The sequence below is a fragment of the Pecten maximus genome, chromosome 16, assembly GCF_902652985.1.
Source record: "Pecten maximus chromosome 16, xPecMax1.1, whole genome shotgun sequence".
In the NCBI taxonomy this organism is placed as follows: domain Eukaryota; kingdom Metazoa; phylum Mollusca; class Bivalvia; order Pectinida; family Pectinidae; genus Pecten; species Pecten maximus.
The window spans coordinates 27,055,518-27,076,076 of NC_047030.1; the positions used below are offsets into that span (position 1 = coordinate 27,055,518).

The 20,559-nt window shown below is 36.7% G+C and overlaps 2 protein-coding genes and 1 long non-coding RNA gene across 3 annotated transcripts; 1 reads left to right on the forward strand and 2 right to left on the reverse strand.

Moving 5' to 3' along the window:
- Positions 1-7,758: 7,758 nt before the first annotated feature.
- LOC117314634 lies at positions 7,759-13,231 on the reverse strand. The gene is made up of 4 exons (XR_004529552.1): positions 12,490-13,231; positions 9,887-11,764; positions 8,224-8,342; positions 7,759-7,922 (listed from the first exon to the last, which is right to left on the reverse strand). It is a non-coding gene; the product is annotated as an uncharacterized LOC117314634 (long non-coding RNA).
- A 51-nt stretch (positions 13,232-13,282) lies between these two features.
- Positions 13,283-16,061, reverse strand: LOC117344504. The gene is made up of 3 exons (XM_033907265.1): positions 15,732-16,061; positions 14,627-14,783; positions 13,283-14,311 (listed from the first exon to the last, which is right to left on the reverse strand). The coding sequence occupies exons 1-3, from the start codon at positions 16,049-16,051 to the stop codon at positions 14,222-14,224; spliced, it is 567 nt and encodes a 188-aa protein (XP_033763156.1). The 5' UTR covers positions 16,052-16,061; the 3' UTR covers positions 13,283-14,221.
- A 109-nt stretch (positions 16,062-16,170) lies between these two features.
- LOC117344734 (basic proline-rich protein-like) lies at positions 16,171-16,929 on the forward strand. The gene is made up of 2 exons (XM_033907561.1): positions 16,171-16,176; positions 16,435-16,929. Exons 1-2 carry the CDS (start codon positions 16,171-16,173, stop codon positions 16,927-16,929), a joined length of 501 nt encoding a protein of 166 aa, XP_033763452.1.
- Positions 16,930-20,559: the final 3,630 nt, after the last annotated feature.

The window sequence follows — 20,559 nt, forward strand, 5'->3', positions numbered from 1 at the left end:
CCCACTCTAACCATTGATCTCTTGAGGATGTATGTCATGGTCGTGAGAGGTCATATGTTTTGCAATTTCAATCTACTCAGGAAGACTGTAATTGAACACAATAAGAAACAAGAGGCCCATGGGCCTTTACGGTCACCTGAGTTTTGATATATCTTAGCACATTTGGCCCTTGTGATCTTGAATGAAGGTCAAGGTCATCCATTTTAACAAACTTGGGAGCCTTTCATCCAGCATGCTACAGACCTAATATTGGGTCTCTAGCCCTTTTGGTTATCAAGAAGAAGTTGTTTAAAGATTTTAGCATATTTGACCCCTGTGACCTTGAATGAAGGTCAAGGTCATCCATTTGAACAAACTTGGAAGCCCTTTATCTCAGCATGCTACTGACCCAATATCAGGTCTCTGGGCCTTTTGGTAATTGAGGAGAAGTTAAAAATATAAATTGTTTATGAAGCACGACGCCGGACAAAAGGCGATGGCAATAGATCAACTGAGACTTTGTCTGAAATCAGACATTTATCTGATGTACTGGGATGATGAGGCTGCTTCCCCTGGTACAGGAGACTTTGGGTAATTCTGTGTTTATAAAGACACGCTCACTCATCAAAGAGCTATCAGCCGCCTCAAAACACACACTGATGTTTATGTTGAGTTCATAGGAGGTCAGAGACTTCTCAGTGAGGGTAAAACTACAACAAATCAAGGTCATATCAAGGCCATATTATCACAAAATATCATAGAACAATCCAAACTATATTAGTGTTAAACTTGTCAGTGAAGGTAAAAATGCAACACATCAAGGGCATATTAAGGTCATAACATGGTCACAAAGATGTTGTAAAACAAATATTACAGCAGGGTCAGAGATTTCTTAGCATGTGGGCATGGATCAGATAAACGGAAATAATTACGGGCGTCACGCTCCATTTTTTTATTTCAACAAAAATGCTTCATTTTTTGGCTTTTGATTAAGGTGGAGGTCTTTTCTACATGTTGAAAGCAATTAAAAGATAACTGGAACACTTTGATTTGAAAAAAAGGACTTCAAAGATCAGACATGAAAATGTGATGGATGTAACATTGACAACTAAAATTATGTTTTTTTGCCATTTTAGCCAAAAAAATGTACAACATTCTTATCATTTCAGGGAATAGAGATCTAGCATTATTGAAATTATTCTTTATTCTTGAGTAGCTGCTTTCAAAATTCCTATTGAACCCTTTTAAAAAGTGTGATGGACGTAACACTATTATGCACCAGTTTTCTATTTTTCAATGCATCACTTCACCAAATAAACAGTATATGTTGTAAACTTTCACAGAACTTTATATTCGCACGATGGAAGTAAGTATCGCAGCTTTTGTTGACGACAGATTTTCAAAACATTTAATAATTTTATCTTGATTATTTGTATGGATGTAACTTTTGACAGATTGACATGTTGAAAGGCTTGAAGCTCGCTTGGACGTAACAGTTTGACAAATCAGCAGTATAAAATTTAGAAAAGATTCATTTACTTGTTTTTTATTTTATATATAAATCAATGTTACCTTTCTAGAGAATATACTGTGCTTTTAGTATTATGGGTCAGTTACCTCACAGCTTATTTATTTTTCAGATGAGAAAGTCGACTTAATTGGATTTACATCATGATCCAGCTTGTACTTCATAAATTGCTCAAATATGAACATCCCACCTATTTCAATATCACAACTCAGACCATCATTATTTAAATCACAACTCGGACCATCATTGTCAGCTAAAAACACAGGGGACCAAAAAACGCCCCCTCACCGAAACAAAACATAAGTTACAAATCATGACATGCCAAACCCAACAAATGACATGGGCGGCGCAACAAAAGGGGTGGTGGCGGGTAAATCAATATTAAGATGGCGCCTACCTTTTGACCTGCGGGAATTTTCTGAGAGAGTGACGCTATCAAAGATCACGTGATCTAGTATCCTTCCGCATCACAGTTTCTCAAAGGGGACACATCACTCAGAAAATACCACGCTACGCCAAAGAAATTAAACCATAACAAAAATACAACCATCATCATAAATGCAATTTAATTTTATTAATTAAATTGTTGTTTTATGTTGAATGGTTTCCTCAGACAGACCAGCAGCAAGCTATGTAATAGTACAATAGTAAAAAATAAGTAATACTTTAAGTTTTGATTGAAAAGGGCCGTTTTATTGAAACGACATAAAATATAACATACATGTTACAATCATGTAATAAGCATCTTACAAAGAATACAACTTGCATTTGCTTAGTATTTATCTAAAGCAATACAAAATAATATTAAATTTGTATAACTATTGTAGGTGAGGGGACCAAAAAACGCCACCTTGCATCAAGAGCCACTTTAATGAAGTATATTTATATATATACACTAGTATAAAAATGGCTCCTCAATGCAACCCCCACCCGAGCTGCTGGCTGTACTCAAATGAACAATTAAATGCAATTAATTAAAAGAGAAAAAATGATAAGTTCAAAACTTTGAAAAACACAACCTCGTATAAAACATACAACCTTCGTACTATTTGTACATGAATAGATTTGTTAATACAGAAAACGAAAGGAATGAATCGTGGTCACCTTCAGATTAAGGAGACTAAAAACTGTTTGTAATAGTTCATCATGTGTTATATATACAACAACAAAGCAGCAGAAGTGCCTCACTCCAAGCTGCCTACGCGATGTGTACAGTCCTTACACATATAGGGGAGTATGAAACTACCCGAAATTGATTGTATCATAAGAAAAGTTCATTTCTCCTCAATAAGTCCTGCATTTGAGGGAATCACAATTACCATTCTAGCTGCTGTAGTCTTTCTCGAAAGCATGGTGAGTATCAGTATACATCCTGTCCAACCATACTAAACATACCAGAATAGTTGTCCATTGTCACCTGGTACGGACTTAATATATACCAACGATGGGGAAAGTTCAAACAGTATAAAGTAAATGTACACCAGCTCATGATCTATTACAAACTAACAAACATTAAGTTACAATAAAAAATATGACAGGAGACAGGCAATTCCAATATATGTAAAACTTTTAAATAATAATCCAAATACTATAGGGATGCCCTGCATCCAACATAGCAAATCTACAACGTTAACCTAGCATTATAAAAATTCACAATAAATTGTACAAAACACATTTCACTTCCGACTTGCCAGGAATGCCCTGCATTCAACGGCAGTTGGTTATGAAAGATAACTTTCTTTCTACTCTATTTGTAATGTGGGAATACGAATATATCGCTTAAATGCATTGGAATGCCACCTGCCCATTGCTTGTATGTCTGCTTCAGAAATACCACGACTGGCTGCAGTACTTGCTGCTCCTATTCTGAAGCTGTGACTTCTATACCGTGTAGGATCGTACTGGGCTACTAACAGAGTCTGCTTTAGCATGTTACAAAAACACTGATAAGTCACAGCTTTCCTGTTTGGTTGAATATAGATAGGACCTTCAGAAGAGCCCCTTAATTTCAAATACTGAAATAAGGCTTGGACAGGACAAAATTCAATGTTTTGTTGAACTTTAATAGTCAGAGTCACCGGAGTGCAGTTATAATGCCCTTTGTAGGATTTGAAACAAATTTCTAACCTAAATGGAAAAACATCCCCAAGCCTATAAAACTGAATATTGCTGAGCTGAAGAACGTTTTGGGTATTCCCATTGTAAGCTATTTCCCCGATGCGAAGGAAGGCATGAAAAGCTAACAAGTACATGGATTTGAACATGATCATGTCATAATAAGATGTACATGTTTTCGATAATGAGGTCACAATCTTGTGCAAGATGTCCAGCGTGATTGGCTGCCTAAAATCTGGTGTGTTTCCCCCTTTATGCAAACCCACTAGCATTTTTCGTATAAGAAAAGACTGTGTAGGATCTGAAAAACCGCCTAATTTGTGAATATAGGAAATTGCTGATATGTAACTGTGAATGGTTGATGATGCCAAACCTGTGTCAGCTAAACTAGCGATGAATAAAGCTAGATAATGAACGCTTATGGGCAGACAGCATTCCACATGCAGTTGATCAACGACAAACTGAGAATACAATGTGAAGGCTCTTCTATATAACTGTTTTGAGCCTTTTGATAATGCCGCATCAATGAGCTGATGTACTCTTGCACTTAAATTAGTAATAGTTGTTCCGGAATTGGGGTCGGATCGGTGTCCATGTTGGGAGCTGAGCGCCGAAATTGTTGGACCTGCAAACGAGACAGGGCGTCAGCTAAGTCATTGTGTTTTACTGGTATATGCTTAGCTTTAAATTGAATATTAAACCTAAGGGAAGCCAGAACCAGACGCCGGACTAGAATCATCATCACATGATTGGGAGAGGTTTGTTTGTTAATGATAGCTACAACAGTTTCATTGTCAGAGAAAAATAATATGGACTTGTTACGAAGTTGGGGTCCCCAATGTTCCAAAGCAATGGTAATGGGAAACAGTTCTTTGATATTAATGTGGTGCAATTGTAACTCATCATCCCATTGCCCATAAAACCACTTAGTACCAAGCAAACCCCCGTAACCTAAATTACTCGCATCAGTAAACAAATGGAGCACATCTGAGGTATCCCACCGATTAGGTAAGAAGAAGGTGCAGTTGTTGAAATGTTGCATGAACATTAACCACATCTGCATATCAGCTTTAGCTTCCTTTGTTAATCGTACATGATGATGAGGTTTAGAAAGACCCAGTGTCAGATTGATTAACCTGCGTAGAAACGTTCTACCTGGAATGATAACCCTACATGCAAAATTTAATAAACCAATCAAAGATTGTAATTCCTGAAGTGTTGCCTTAGGTTTAGTGATGAAATGCTGTTATAAGGCTCTGATTTTATCCACTTTATCCACTGGTAGTCTTGCTAACATTAAATGGGTATCAAGTTCGATGCCTAAAAATGTAAGACATGTAGTGGGCTGAACTGTTTTGGATTGTTTAATTGGAACCCCGACCTGTTGGCATAAGAGTAAAAAACTATCCAGCGCCTGTCGACATTCTGTCGAAGAAGGTTGCCCAATAAACAACAAATCATCTAGCACATGTACCACTCTAGGAGATTTAAAATAATTATTCATCACCCAGTGGAGGGCAGAGCTTACTTTTTCAAATAGCTGACACGATATAGCGCAACCCATCGGTAAGCACCTATCATAATAATAAAGGCCTTCAAACAACATACCTAACAATTCATAATCTCTAGGATTAACAGGGACTAGCCTGAAAGCTGACTCAAGGTCGGATTTTGCCAACAAAGCGTCTTTTCCACACTGATTAATGAACCGTATCGCATGATCCAAAGTTTCGTATTGGACTGTTTTTTGCTCATCCCTAATGCCATCGTTTATTGACTCACCTGAAGGAAACGATAAATGATGAATAAGTCGAAACTCTCCTTCTTCCTTTTTAGGTACTAAACCTAGTGGAGATATTTGAAGGGCCGGAAATGGTAATTTTTTAAAGGGGCCTGCAATTCTATTAAGCGAAATTTCTGCTTGAAGTTTTTTTCCTTAAAATGTCAGGATGTTCTTTAACTGACTGTAAATTCTGACTTAACCGATGCCTCCTGGGACCTTGAACCCAATTGCAAACCCTTCTGCGAATCCATGTTCTAAAAATTGAAACGCATCTTTTGGATAACCATGCAAATACAGTGCTAACCGATCAAATTTAACTGGTGTGATATTACTTATTGTGAGTTGATTTGGGTTTTCCCCCAGAGCTGTTGGTAGGTGATTGGTTGGTTGATGTGGTGGAGTCACCTTTGTTTGTGTTTTGCTGACACTTCCGAAAGGAATGATTTCCTCCACAGTCCCTACATGCATGTTTAAACCAGCAATTGGCTCTATTACATGAGCCTTTCTTCTGAAAGGCATAACAGACCTTATGCTGTTGTGTTGAGGACCCCGACTGAGACTGATTCTGGCTTTTTGTGTACCCCTTGTTGGATCGAGCCCCAAAAGCTGCCTGTGAAGTCATTGCCTCTAAATACAACTCAGTATTAGCCTGCTCATATGGTAATAAATGAGGGTTTGCCTGTCTCCACTTTCTAAAGTTGCTATCATACACAATAGCTGCTTGATCTCCCGCCTTCTTAGCAATATGTTGCACAATATGTGCATATTTCATTAACCCCTTAACTCCCAGGATTTTTTAATGGAACTGAAAAAAATCCAACATTTTAGTTCATCATGATTTTTCACACTTTTGCGTCAATATTTTTGGTAAACAACCCATATATATTTAGAAACTTGAGAATATAACCTTTTCAAATTTGGTAATAAAAGTGTTGTTTTTGCATTATTGACGTTACCATGGTAACCAAAATTTATGTTTTTTTTGAAAAAAGTAACTTATTTCATATGTTTTTAAATTTTAAGCCAATGAGAGTGAATTAAATTCTAATTTATAACATTAATGATATATCAGACTCTTGAGGAAGGAGGATTAATACAAACAAAAGTAGTATTTTCTATTTATTTGCAGTTGTTGTCATGGTTACCGACTGAAATTAAAAGTAGTTATTTTTGTTTATGTTTTTATTTCCGTTTTATCTGCCTAGACTTCATTGTAAGAAATTTGGTTTTGTATTACAGGTATAATAGTTTAGTCAGCAGTCTATATATATATTGAAACTTGTAAAGGGGACCTATCCAGATTTTATAGCAAAACTTCTTTTTTTATTATTTAAAACGTTACCATGGCAACCAGAAGTGAAACTACGTAAAAATGCGATATTTTACCTAAAGAAACATGCGCATGTGCCCTCATCTGAATAAAAATGTAAAATGCAAAACAGTTTGCAGCTTAGATTGCTGTATATGATTATAAATGTTAATTATAAATCATATTCATAAGTAGGTTGTTGTTTTAATGGTTTTAACATTAATAATTAATCTTTCAAAAGTTATATTTAGTTATACATGTATTTATTCCTTTCCTATTTTATGTTTTTTTTCAACAGCTAACATGTGTCTCCAAATCAAGATATTAAAGCTGATTTTATCAATGTGAATTTTACCATTATGTAGAAAATGTAAAATTGCAATTTCTCTCTTCAATATGTAGAATCTATGTACATTCTGTAACCTTTTCTAGTTGCCATGGCTACCAATTTAGCAAGTGACCATTTTGATGTTTCATATCTACTTCACTTGTTGTATTTGTTCTAGTTTCTCTATACCTACCATAATTAGACACGCACAGAGATAGGATGATTAACAAAAGGGTCATAATAACTAGCATCTGGTACTACTAGTATACTAAAAACAGATTTACTGATAAAAATTAAAATCATTGAAGGCATGCAAATCAAATGGTTATAACCATCTTTGTGCATCATTCTATGTGTGTCTTCCTAGCTGAGCAATCCTAGACTTAATTCATAGACAATAGACATGTAGAAATATAGGCAGGTGAAGAAAGTCCAAGCTCCCCAAAGGAACATATGTTATTGATGAAATGTTCAGCTTGAATAATCCAGTTTGGCAGACAAACAAGTTGATTGATATAAACATTTAAACTTGGTTGGTTACGTGTTTATTATGGATTATAAAGAATTCTGAACTATATTTATTACATGGCCAGGCAAGCCATATTTGGTATAAATGATAAATTGATGTACCATGTTTTTTGAAAATAATAATTTACTCAATCAAAATAGCATGTTTCAACTTGGTACCAGTTGCAAAAACAACAACAACACAAATATTAAGTTCTGTAATTTTAATCAATGACATAGAATAGTGGGAGAGTGTAGCTATAGGGAAAAGATGCCTAAATCTGCTGTCTCTGGTGGCAGGGGATGGCATTTATCTTCTAGTATTGGTCACACCACAAATATCCATATAAATAAAGTCCTAAAGCTGATGTACCTGAAATTTGAAATGGGAGAAAATCAATATCATAAGCATCCAGATACATGTATATACACTAATAAAATATCTTATTTGCAAGGCATTACAGATTTATTCTAAAGAATATGGTAATATATAATGCTCACTTCAAAATTTCAAATGAAACAGTCAATAATGAAGTATAGGAAATGAGCTCACATACATATAGAAAAGCAGAAATAATGATCAATTTAAACAAAACCAAATATCCTCAGAAGCTATAAGATAATAAACATTTTAATTGTAGTGAATTTGTAATTAGATAAATCTATTAACTTACCTTTGATGTCATATATTAGGCAGAATCATCCATAAGCCAATGTTCACATTAAATTTTGTACACCAAGCTTGCTAGTAAAATTGGGACAGCTCCAAATCGTACAAGTAATTGGGCAATACCTGAAATACAAAATAAGCTATATTCACATGTCATTGATTGCTTGTTCACTTTAAAAAATCCTATTTCCCATGGTCCTGCTTAAAAAATACAAGAAAAAAAATAACTTCAGATTATTAATGTGGAATATTTCAAAAAGCCTTGAAATGAACTTTTAGAAAGTTAAACAAACTCGCCCAACCCATCACCAAGTCTGCGTTTCAAATACTCATACATGTAACAATGTTCTGAAAATCCATATCAGTGCACCAATAAGTTTCTTCTTGCCCTACTACATATGACAATTTGATGGTAAGATCATTATATGTCTCATAAAGGACAACTCTCTATCAAAGTGTCTTATGTTTGGTGTTAAGTCAGAGGAAACTCGGAAAATACATGTTTATAATCCTGCTTCAGTGCCCCCTCCTCACTAATAATAACTTCGAAAACTTGTAATTACCTATTATTTCTGTATTGTGTGCATCCTTAGAGGATTAATCATAATGAAGCATAAAATGATAATTACTAGCTAACCAGCATTCTACCTTTGATTTATTCGAATTATTTTCTTTCAATAATGTTTCCAGTCTTTACTGGCATAGAATACTTACTGGTACATGTACATCTATATATATATATCTACATCTGTATAAATTTATACATGTATCAGTCTATTTCACATAAAAAAAGTCTGACACAACATATAATGCTTGAATTCGGACCAAAGCTGGGGTGTCATATGTTGATCCTCATCCATTTGTGGTAAGCACAGTAACACTACACAAACTTTATATATATGGGGTTGGGGATATGTGCCCTTACATGATTACATTTGTATGAATCCAACCTATACTAGCACACCATGATCCAAACATTGTAGAAATCACAACCAGCTAAACTCAAGAACAGCTATTTGGTATAACAACCATACCATGCAACATTTTTTTCTTAATTATATATACATATTGTATAATGTACCTCTGTTGCAAAACTGAAATTCATTAAAAGGTCTCACTTTTTCATCTCCCATTTATTTCATTATGTAAAATGCAATAAAAACAAATTTATCCAATTTTAGTTCATACATACAATTTGGCAGACACAACAAGAACTATTTGTTCCAGTATGATTATATACAAAAGCATGTAATGTACTGAGGTAAAGTAAAATCTAAATTAAATTCGTAGAGATAAATATTGATAATTCTGATACAAAATACAGTATTAATGAAATTAAGTGTAACCCCCCCCCCCCCCCCCCCCCCCCCCAAAAATAGAAAAAACAAAAAACAAAAAAAAGAGAGAGACATCGTTGTTTTTAAAGTGAATAATTTTTTAACTGGTCACATTTCATTTGGACCCAATAATGAATTGTATCTGTACAAATGTAGGCCTATCGTATAACACAATAAATGAAATTAAAACAACATTATATGCAGAAACTCATGTATACACACAATGTATATCTTATATATTTGTAAAATTTACATATCAGATATTGCTGGTACATTTTGTATTCTCGTGTTCACAGAACTTCCCTTTATGTACATGTACAATGTACTTACCTTACCTACATAATTATGTAGGCCTATCTGAACACGATTGTTTGTCTGTTTGTGTCCATTTACAATGTACGTCTGCAACTCTTCATAACGCCAAATGTCACTTCACAGTTCGTTAGTTGAGTTGACAGTGGTCACTGCATATTGTTTTGGTGACGACTTGTATCGGTAATATGTGAGGTCCGCGAAATCAATCGGCACCAGGCACATGTCCGTCTCACCGTTTAGAAACCGAAAGTGATCATCTAGGAAATACCCGATTACTATAAATAGCTTTTGCTGTCGTCGGCTTTATTTTTATTTATTTTTTATTTGTAGATATCAAATTACGTGCTATCACTTTACTTATCTTGAGACAAAAGTAATTTGTTCTGATGAAACCAAGACCATTTATTGCGTTATGAAAACAGCAGAAATTAAAAGTTGTCGATCGTACTCGCGCAAGTGCTTGTTATCGACTCGCTCTTGCACGACGTCAATTCAAGTTACTGCGGTGTTTCGTTCATATAATGCGGATTTGTAGAAACCTTGCATCATTTATTTGGTACGTTATGAATGATAGAATTGTGCATTTTGATTAGTTTTTTCTTGGCCTCAATTGTATATATAATGTATTACTATTTCTTATGAAAAAATCATTAAAATTTGTCGATTTGTGCTGCGTACGGTATAGAACCATACATCACATATACTTTATTGACAAAAAACATCACATTTTGGAGGATTCCTGTAAAATAGTGGAATAAACATAAAATTGAGAGTATAAACTACCACTACTGTGAATTACAGGCATTACATCTCGCTATATTTTATGTAATGAGAGATACAAAATCGAATCCGCGCTGTGACGATTTCGCCGGCTGAAACACGACGTCAACAATTCAAAATAGTCGAAATAAAAGTTGGCTTGTTTTTTCAACTCATGAAATGCATCAAAAAAGTTTGTCAAATGAAATTTTACAAAGAACAAATGTTGTTGGATATTTTCTCCTGTTTTACTAGGTATATTCGGTATTTTAATAGGTTAACAAATAAAGGAGATACGACCATTTATCTTGCACCGAAGTGCTATAGGCGTAGTTTGGCGTAGTTGGGAGTTAAGGGGTTAAAGGAGCTGCCAATTCCGGCTTACCCTGTACCACTATTGTAACAAAAACTTGGAATGCTGCATTCCATTGATCCATTGTTCGAATAGGGACTGGGCGTGATTTTGGGACCAAAGCTAAATTATTTGCCTCCATAGTGAGCTCATAAGTCTCATTATGCTTAACCTGAACTAAGGCCCCAAACTCAACAAATTGCTCAGCCCAAATTTTTTGTTTTAAACGTATATCAACATTCACATCAAGAGGGCGGGAGATCGAGTTCATTGAAAAATTGTTGCTATTTAGAGCTGGTGTACCTGTCAGGGAACTGATGGCTTCTTTGGCAAATGTGCTGGAGTTTACATCAGAGATGGCTACTCCGACCTGTTCTGGCCGTTCCACTGAGGTAAGACCTTCCCTTGCTGTGGAGGAATGACTCATGGTGGCTTTAGGCGTTGTATGGGTTTGAGGGGCAGTAGATGTGGCAGGTACATTTGTACGGGCACAGTTGGCCCCATCAGATTTGCTGACCTCATTATCAGTCCATCTGCCTTCATCTGTCTAAGCATTTCAGCAGCCAATTCTGACACCCCAGGAATGGCTGGTGATGGTGGCAGTGCTATTAAGGCACTGGAGGCTGATGCTGTGTCTTGGTTAGGCGAATTCCCCACAATCGTCACCTGTTCCTCAATATCTTCGCTGATCTTTGTTGCTCTTTGTCTCTTACCAGGACGTACCAATGCATGCCGTTCCTTGGCCTTTCTAGATGGGCGTGTAGGTGGCATGGTTATTCTCCCTCAAAACAAAACAAACAATCGTGTAATTTTAATTGATAGAGTTAGCCTTTGACTCCCCAGCAATTTCTTATGTAAACTCCTACTGTCAGTTACACATGGATAAATAATTATCACCCTAACAACAAAGCAAAGTTATAGCTGCACCACAAGAAATCCAAGTAACCAAGTCTGATGTGTATAATCGCTCAACAATGGGAAAAGTATTACTTTATCCCACATGAACACGACACAACAATGGTGCATGTACCATGCCCACATGTGTTTATCACATAGATGCAGCTCACCAATGGTGATAGCGTGAACCCACACTATCCCACATGAACCTGTATCACACAACACCTGCCCCGCAAACTAGCGAGTGATCTCATAAAATACTTAATACAACTCGGATTTCAAATATGGGTAGCCACTACAACTTAATACAGACCTGACAATCCACCAGACCTCCTTTAACTAGGATTAACTTATCCGTAGAACCCGCTAAACTGTTTATACCGGAAGACTCATTTGTACACATTTGTTTATACCTTCGAGACGCCCCCGGAAGCAATCTTTCTACCACACGGCGCATGTGTCAAGCGAGTAAACCTAGCTTTTATCGTTCGAGACCACCCCCGCCACAACAGAAAAATTTCCGTAAGACTAATCGATTGCTACTGCACAGTATATCTTCAAGTCGTTAACAGAGTTAATACAAACTTATCGGAAAAAGTTAAACACTTACATATCGTGGTTGATCTAATTGGAAATTCTCCGATATGATGAGAAAACCGCTCCCCGAACACTCCTGATATATTTAGGTAGTCCACAGGAATTGTTCAAATGCACCCCATCTGGCAGAAACACGTTATTTATACTGGCCTTTAGTCCCTTGTGCTTGTGGTAAGATATATGATGTATCCGTGATATAACGTCCTTCAACTCCCGATTCACTTGACGAACCAACTCATTATACCGACTTGGCGATAACTGCCTTGTCCTTTCTCGGGGCAAAAGCTGCATAATACAAACATGGCGGACGGCATGTCCAGACACTAGCCAGCCAGCCACCGACATAATGTCCTGTGCTATTTTTGCCGGGACCACATTGGTATTGTCCAAATCATTTCCGCCTATTTGCAGAACAACAATATCAGGTTTGACGTGTGTTACAACTCTTGAAAATTCCCCTGATACCATATCGCGCACCTTGCCGCCTCCCTTGCCTTTAAATGAAACCAAAACATCATCGTCCGACAAACGAAGATTAGTCCAGTTTGAATTAGAACCGTTCACCGCCTCCCCGAGCCTTCTAATATAACTATGGCCCATCACTAACACCTTCACATGCATGACCGAGCAAAAAGGTTGTGACCCGGAAGATAAACAAACTTGGCAAACGTAAATAAATCAATATTAAGATGGCGCCTACCTTTTGACCTGCGGGAATTTTCTGAGAGAGTGACGCTATCAAAGATCACGTGATCTAGTATCCTTCTTTATTCAAACAGCTGTGTCAGTTTGTTAGTAACAAAGGCACTGACAATTGTAGAACATCTAACTTAACGGAAGAAAGAATTTGAAAACTAATTTTTTTTTAAAGTTGTAGCACAAAACATTGTCCAATTTTTTATTTATGTTTCATAATAACATTTGCAGTTTTTAGTGAGTCACTCCAGATCTGATTGTCATTATTGGAAATTCAAATAAATAAATTTTACATTATATACTACTACAGTACATGTACCGTTAACTAAACACCGCCAAAATCTATTTAGATTACATTATGTATTCAATTCATCTGACAAATTGGTTATTAAAATGAAATAATAACAATACACAAATGTAATTATCATGTTTTTCTTCATGTTCAAGTGTATTGACAGCCATCTTATTTTCCTTAGATCTCAGATGATGAAACAAATTAGCAGACACTATCAGATGTACTAAAGCAATGGCTATATGCCACTTGCACTTTACATCATTTGAAATACAAGCATAATGGTGACACAATAAACCTGGTCATAATATTACACTTTATTAAGAAAACTTTGAACAGGCAAATTTTACAGACTCATAAGTGAAAAGAATGAGCTGCTCTTAGTAAATGTTAGTCTATGTGAAATAAATCTTTGCACTAATCATGCCATTAATGTCTTCTTAAGTGAAAGTTGAGTGGACCATAACAAATTGAATATGCACAAAAACTTTCCACAAAAATTTCAAAAATGTTGCATCAAAAGCATGTCAAAAGGAGAAAACTATTATTTTCTATTTCATTATTTTGTAAGACCTCACAAAACAGATTAACGTAAGGGCATTAATAACAAATTATCAAGCAAAATCTGAAGTATAAACCATTTTTAAAGATTTTACAAATTTACAGATGGATGCAGAGGATATTCCATAATGTTTCAAAATTACATGTAACATAAACTGACAGATCCCAGGGTGCTCTGTTGATGTCTGCTGAGATCTCAGTTGAGGGAGAAAAATATTTTGAAAATGAAAGGATCTGCCTCTGGAGTAGAGCATGTGGACAAACTTAAGTCACATTTTCGACAGGTCTGGAAGAAAAAGAGAACAGATTAAATGAAACAATGTCTTTTGATATTGCACAACATGATTTTATTTCATAACTAAAACCCTATTTCTGATGTTATTGGTGACCTGCTGCTTTCCTATTTTGCTAGAAAACTAATATATATTATCTGAGGGACTTGTAAATGATGGTATTGAGGGTTTACTAGCACGTTTCCTTGAGCAGGGGTATATAAATAAATGTATAATAATTCTGACTTTTACATGATATAAATGTCTCCATTTTCCCAGCATTTTCCCTTTTGTTTCTTAAAACAAATAAAAAACAATTTATTTCTTACCCTTAAATATGTAGAATGATCTTGATCCATGCATGATGATGTCTGGGGGGTTGAGCTCCCTAGCAACATCATCATGCACAACAGCATGCCTGATACGTCCCTCCTGCCACTTTCCTTCCGTGTTTGAATAAAAGAGAACAAATGGCCAGTTGTCCACCTGTGAAAATATGAAAAACACCATTCAATTATATATCTGTGTGTATACTAGTCATATGGTCTTACTTAAAAGATGTTGACTATAAATCTGCTAATCATTTTCAAATTGGTCAAATACATGTACAGTGAAATTGTAAGAGTACTGTGTTGTGTACATGTCAGGAGACTGTTTTTAATAATTATATTGTAGAACATCATTGTATTTATCAATGTAATTCGTTAATATTAAATTTATAATTCTGCAATTCATGTGCAAAGAGTTTTTCTAAAATTCACATACAATACTGCAATACTTGCATAATTTACTGATGATTCACTACTGTGCATTGCAGCAGACTTTCATGCTTATCCTCATAAATTTCTGTGCTATTCTATGTTGAAAAATTTAAGAATACTACTCATTGCAGAGCATCACTTAGAAGCAACAGTCGAAAACTCAAAAAAAAAAAAAAAAAAAAAATAACATTAAAAAAAAGAAGAAAACTTACCTAATGTCAACAAAACATTTACACATTATGAATAAATTAATCTCGGGAAAGGGAAATTTGATTTATGTTTATTAATTCTAATATCATTTCTTTTAACTTCCAATGTAAAGATAACAGCAAATTAAGGAAAACATTTAACAAAACTATTTCTAATTGGTCATCTAATACTTACAACAGCAGGGAGAATTGATGTGCCATGAGCAATTCTTAAGAATTGCCCTGACTTATGATTGAAAGATTGTTGAAACATAAGGTACCAATAACTGGGAGTTATAAGGATTGATTATATACTGTGTAATAATGTTATGCACATGCGTAAACAAAATTAAATCCATTCGTCTTTTTCTGTCTTTAACACTATACTTCATAATTTCACAAACAATTTAAAAGCTATGCGATTTTCTGTCATTATACATTGTCACATTGAGGCAAATTAATTGTATGGACTTTTCACAACTAACCTTGGCCTAACTTTGACAGCAGTAGGCTGTTTAATATTGGAAGTATGCTGGTCCATCTCCTGTGGAACTGAGGGAGTATGCTGGTCCATCTCCTGTAGAACTGAGAGAGTACGCTGGTCCATCTCCTGTGGAACTGAGGGAGGATGCTGGTCCGTCTCCTGTAGAACTGAGAGAGTATGCTGGTCCATCTCCTGTGGAACTGAGGGAGTATGCTGGTCCATCTCCTGTGGAACTGAGGGAGTATGCTGGTCCATCTCCTGTGGAACTGAGGGAGGATGCTGGTCTGTCTCCTGTGAAACTGAGGGAGTATGCTGGTCCATCCCCTGTAGAACTGAGGGGTATGCTGGTCCATCTCCTGTGGAACTGAGGGAGTACGCTTGTCCGTCTCCTGTGGAACTGAGGGAGTATGCTGGTCCATCTCCTGTGGAACTGAGGGAGTATGCTGGTGCATCTCCTGTGAAACTGAGGGAGTACGCTTGTCCGTCTCCTGTGGAACTGAGGGAGTATGCTGGTCCGTCTCCTGTGGGACTGAGGGAGTATGCTGGTCCATCTCCTGTAGAAACTGAGAGAGTACGCTGGTCCGTCTCCTCTGGAACTGAGGGAGGATGCTGGTCCGTCTCCTGTGGGACGGAGGGAGTATGCTGGTCCGTCTCCTGTGGGACTGAGGGAGTATGCTGGTCCATCTCCTGTGGAACTGAGGGAGTACGCTGGTCCATCTCCTGTGGGACTGAGAGAGTATGCTGGTCCATCTCCTGTGGAACTGAGAGAGTACGCTGGTCCGTCTCCTGTGGGACTGAGGGAATATGCTGGTCCATCTCTTGTGGAACTGAGGGAGTACGCTGGTCCGTCTCCTGTGGGACTGAGGGAGTATGCTGGTCCATCTCTTGTGGAACTGAGAGAGTACACTGGTCCGTCTCCTGTGGGACTGAGGGAGTATGCTGGTCCATCTCTTGTGGAACTGAGAGAGTACACTGGTCCGTCTCCTGTGGGACTGAGGGAGTATGCTGGTCCATCTCTTGTGGAACTGAGAGAGTACACTGGTCCGTCTCCTGTGGGACTGAGGGAGTATGCTGTTCCATCTCCTGTAGAACTGAGAGAGTACACTGGTCCGTCTCCTGTGGGAGTATGCTGGTCCGTCTCCTGTGGAACTGAGGGAGTATGCTGGTCCGTCTCCTGTGGGACTAGTGTAGCATATTGATCCTCAACAATTGACTGAGCAATTTGAAGGTTGGACTCACCATCATTCATAACTGTAGAATATAAATCTTCTTCCTGCAAATATTGTTTATGATTTAATTTAAGAATTTAACCATATTTTTGGTATATTCAACAGTTAGAAAAAAAATGTTAACATATTTCTCAATTATCTAACAATTATTTACATTTACAATAAGTGTCTGAAAACATTTGAATGAGTCATTGTGGATGAATAGTAAGATTTATGAAGCAAAAAGTGTTTATAAACATCCGTTTTGATGGTGTTTCAGAAACCTTTTTTTAACATATAAGTTTCATAAATCATTAGATTATTCAAGGAACCTAGTAGGGAAAGTGTCTCGATCATATCCCGTTAAGCACAACCTGTATAATTAATCTGTTGTAAAATAACTAATTGACGGTACTTCCAAATGCATATATATGTATATACATTTTTCATCTGAAATGATGTAATCACTACAATACAGGGTCATTCAATATTTACCTTCATTTCGTAGTTTAAAATTAAATCGACATCTGGTATTACTGGTGACATTGCCATATCATTCTGAAAGAATAACAAATAATAGAATTACAAAGGAACGAAATGCAAAAGTTCATTATTATGCCATAGTATGACTTAATAAGTGTCGCACACTAACACATACTTATATCTAATATTTTACCTGAAGACTTTCCATAATTCCACTAAGTCCAGAGATATGCAAGGTTTCCTCTTCAGAATAACTGTTGTCGACTACATTCTCTTCTCTGTCAGGAAGATATCCTGTGTCATCAGATGAGTCATCAGAATTTGCCAAGTCATTTTCATCCATGCTAGAGTACACAGACTCTGTACTAGACTCATCAGATTCTCTGTCTCCCCCAATACATGTACCGGTAATTCTAGCTCTGCCACGCCCACCTCTTGCTCTGCTATGCCCACCTCTAGTTCTGGCGGTACCATGCCCTCCTCTGTTCAGTAATCTACCATGCCCTCCTCTGGTCCTAGCTCTGCCACGCCCTCCTCTGGTCCTAGCTCTGCCACGCCCACCTCTGGTTCTGGCTGTACCATGCCCTCCTCTGGTCCTCACTCTACCATGTCCTCCTCTGGTCCTACCTCCACCACAACCTCTTCTGAAGATAATGAGTTTAACTAGAGTCTAGCATACCATCAGATGGCAATATCTCTGTATAGGTTTCAAAGTGATTTGACAGGTTTGACAAATCAACGACAATTAAAAACAGTCTACAGAAAAAAATTACACTGTACCTTCAAAAATATGACGTGGGGATAATGGTCTGTCGTTTCTGAACTTACCTTACACCTTCTAGGTCTCGTGTTACCCATCCTTCAACATAGACAGAGTTTTCACAGGGATGGTCTGTATCTTTCAAACAGGGTTCACAAAAGCAGCCGAGATTCCTTGTAGAAATCTTGTTCTTTTCCACAGTTTTAGCACATTGTATTTTTCTAATACCAACAAGAGTTTTTGTGTTTGTTCTATCTCGCCTGTTTCTGTCGTTATCATCCACAAGGAACAATGTTCTTTTGGAATTTTCTTCATCTTTTTCAAGTTTTTGAGCATAGTTGAAAAAATCCTATGCATTGTTTACGACTGCTTTCTGACCAAGGACACCTCTTCTTACAAAGCTTTTCACAACAGCTCCTGCCCCATCAGAAGGGCCTTTTCCGTGACGAGAACCAAAGAAATGTCTTTCGGATGGGAACCCAAAATCCAAGATACTGTATGACAAATCAGTTAATGGTTGTCTTGACTTATATTGAGCAGAACATCCATCAGTCATTTGGATTTCCTTATTGATCACAAGTCCTTGTTGTTCTGTCAGATGCTTGTTTGCTATTTTTACAAATTTCATTACAGCGTGTGCATCGTGTTGTTTGTCTTCTGAAATGAAGATTAGTGATTCTACTACAGTTTCATCACAACCTGCCTTCAAACATCTGTAGAAGGCAATAATTGGATGAATTGTTACTTGTTCGTGCCGCCAGTGAGCACTTTGTATTTCATTTTGAGATATACATGCAAAGTTCTCTGAAAAATCCATATTCAGCAATACATAGCCTTCAGGAATTTTCTTTCGTAATTTTGAAAATTGGTCTTGCTGCCATGCAGCAACAAACAAGTGTTGTGCCAAAGGTTGTAACTCTTTTGACAATTCCACCACCACTTCAGTGCAGCTTTGTTTCTTGGTTACTAGCATCATTCTTATACATGTAACGTCCTTTCCATTAACAGTTTTTTTTAACTCTTTCCCATTTGGTGTATGTAACCTCCTCCTCTATGCACTGTGTAGCAAGAGGCTGGTAATGGGCTACAATGTTGTCTACACTACAATCTAAATATTTGCGCATGATGCATTCCTGCTGATGATATCTTCCACTTTTTTGACACAGTGTTATTCCTAAGCACTCATATTTGTCCTTCATCTTGATCTCAGACCCTTTCTTTGTGGCCAATTGATTCAAAGCTTTCAATTTCAGGTCAATATTGGTACATAGGTCACACAAACACCCTTCCCAGTGTTGCTTTCTGGTTGACTCAATGTTATTTGGCTTGTTCCTTTTGAAAGTTGACATACTGACAGAAACATTGGGGTGATTTTCTTTGAAATCTGCATACACTGAGGTTATGGGCTTGTCCAGCACTTTCCTTTCCAAATTGTCCTGTTTAACTCTCTTTGCTGATGGAAGATTTGTTGAGACATCTGGCCTTTCAAAAAAGTCTCCAATCAATTTCTGTACATCCTCACTTGTGGCATCCTTCATTCGCTTTCTTTGAGAATCTTCTTGGTTTTTGGAGCCCTTGCTAATAACTGATTCCCTGATCCCAATGTATTTTGAAAATGTATTGTTGAGTCTGTACTTCTTCAAGAAAGATATTTTTCTTATAAACTTTCTTTTTAATGCCTTGTCATCATGGATGATGTTTTGCAAGACAGCTGAAGACTTGTCCATAAATTGAAGCTTTCTCTGTGTTTCTGTCCTTTTACTTTTTGGTTTACATTGTCTTGTTTCCTCGGTCATATTTGCTTTTCTTTCTTTCAATGTTCTTCGATACTCTCTATCTTTTTCCTTTACTCTCCTCCTTTTTTGGCTGGAATGTCTTGATCTTCATTCAGCCTTTTTCTCTCTCCAGTATTCTCGCTTTTTCTCTCTCTCCTTCCTGGTTAGAATCCTTGCTGGTTTATTCTGCTGAGGTTTAATGCCCCTTGCTTTAAGTCTTTCCCTGTACCTAACAGATAATATATCACATATTACTTTCTTTAAATAGCAGTTTTTAAATCTAAAGAAAAAAAATTATATTTTCTTTCAATGGTCAAAAAAGTAGTTATGAAATATATATACTGGTTTACAAGCAGAATTACTTGATTTTCTACAACATCTTCAAATAAAACAATGTCTGTTCCAATTACTATTGTTTTCAAAACGAACTGACAAGTTTTAATACCTCTTTTGCCGCTCCTTAGATATTATGTTGTCAGTTTGAATCTGTTCCTTTGTTCTGTTTGCTCTGGCGGTTTTCTTTCTTTCTCTTTCTTTTTGTTTATAATTTTCATCATTTTTCTTTCGCTCTCTGTACCTGTGTAAATTGAAACAATGTGAGTT

Bases quoted from the DNA above. Each gene is read 5' to 3' on its own strand.
- LOC117344504 (XM_033907265.1), bottom strand. From the start codon at position 16,051: ATGGACCAGCATACTCCCTCAGTTTCACAGGAGACAGACCAGCATCCT. The intron at 14,784-15,731 runs GTTAGTTGTGAA...ATATTTTCACAG, and splicing joins GCTGTCAAAGTTAGGCCAAG to GTGGACAACTGGCCATTTGT. The intron at 14,312-14,626 runs GTAAGAAATAAA...TTTTTCTTCCAG, and splicing joins ATCATTCTACATATTTAAGG to ACCTGTCGAAAATGTGACTT.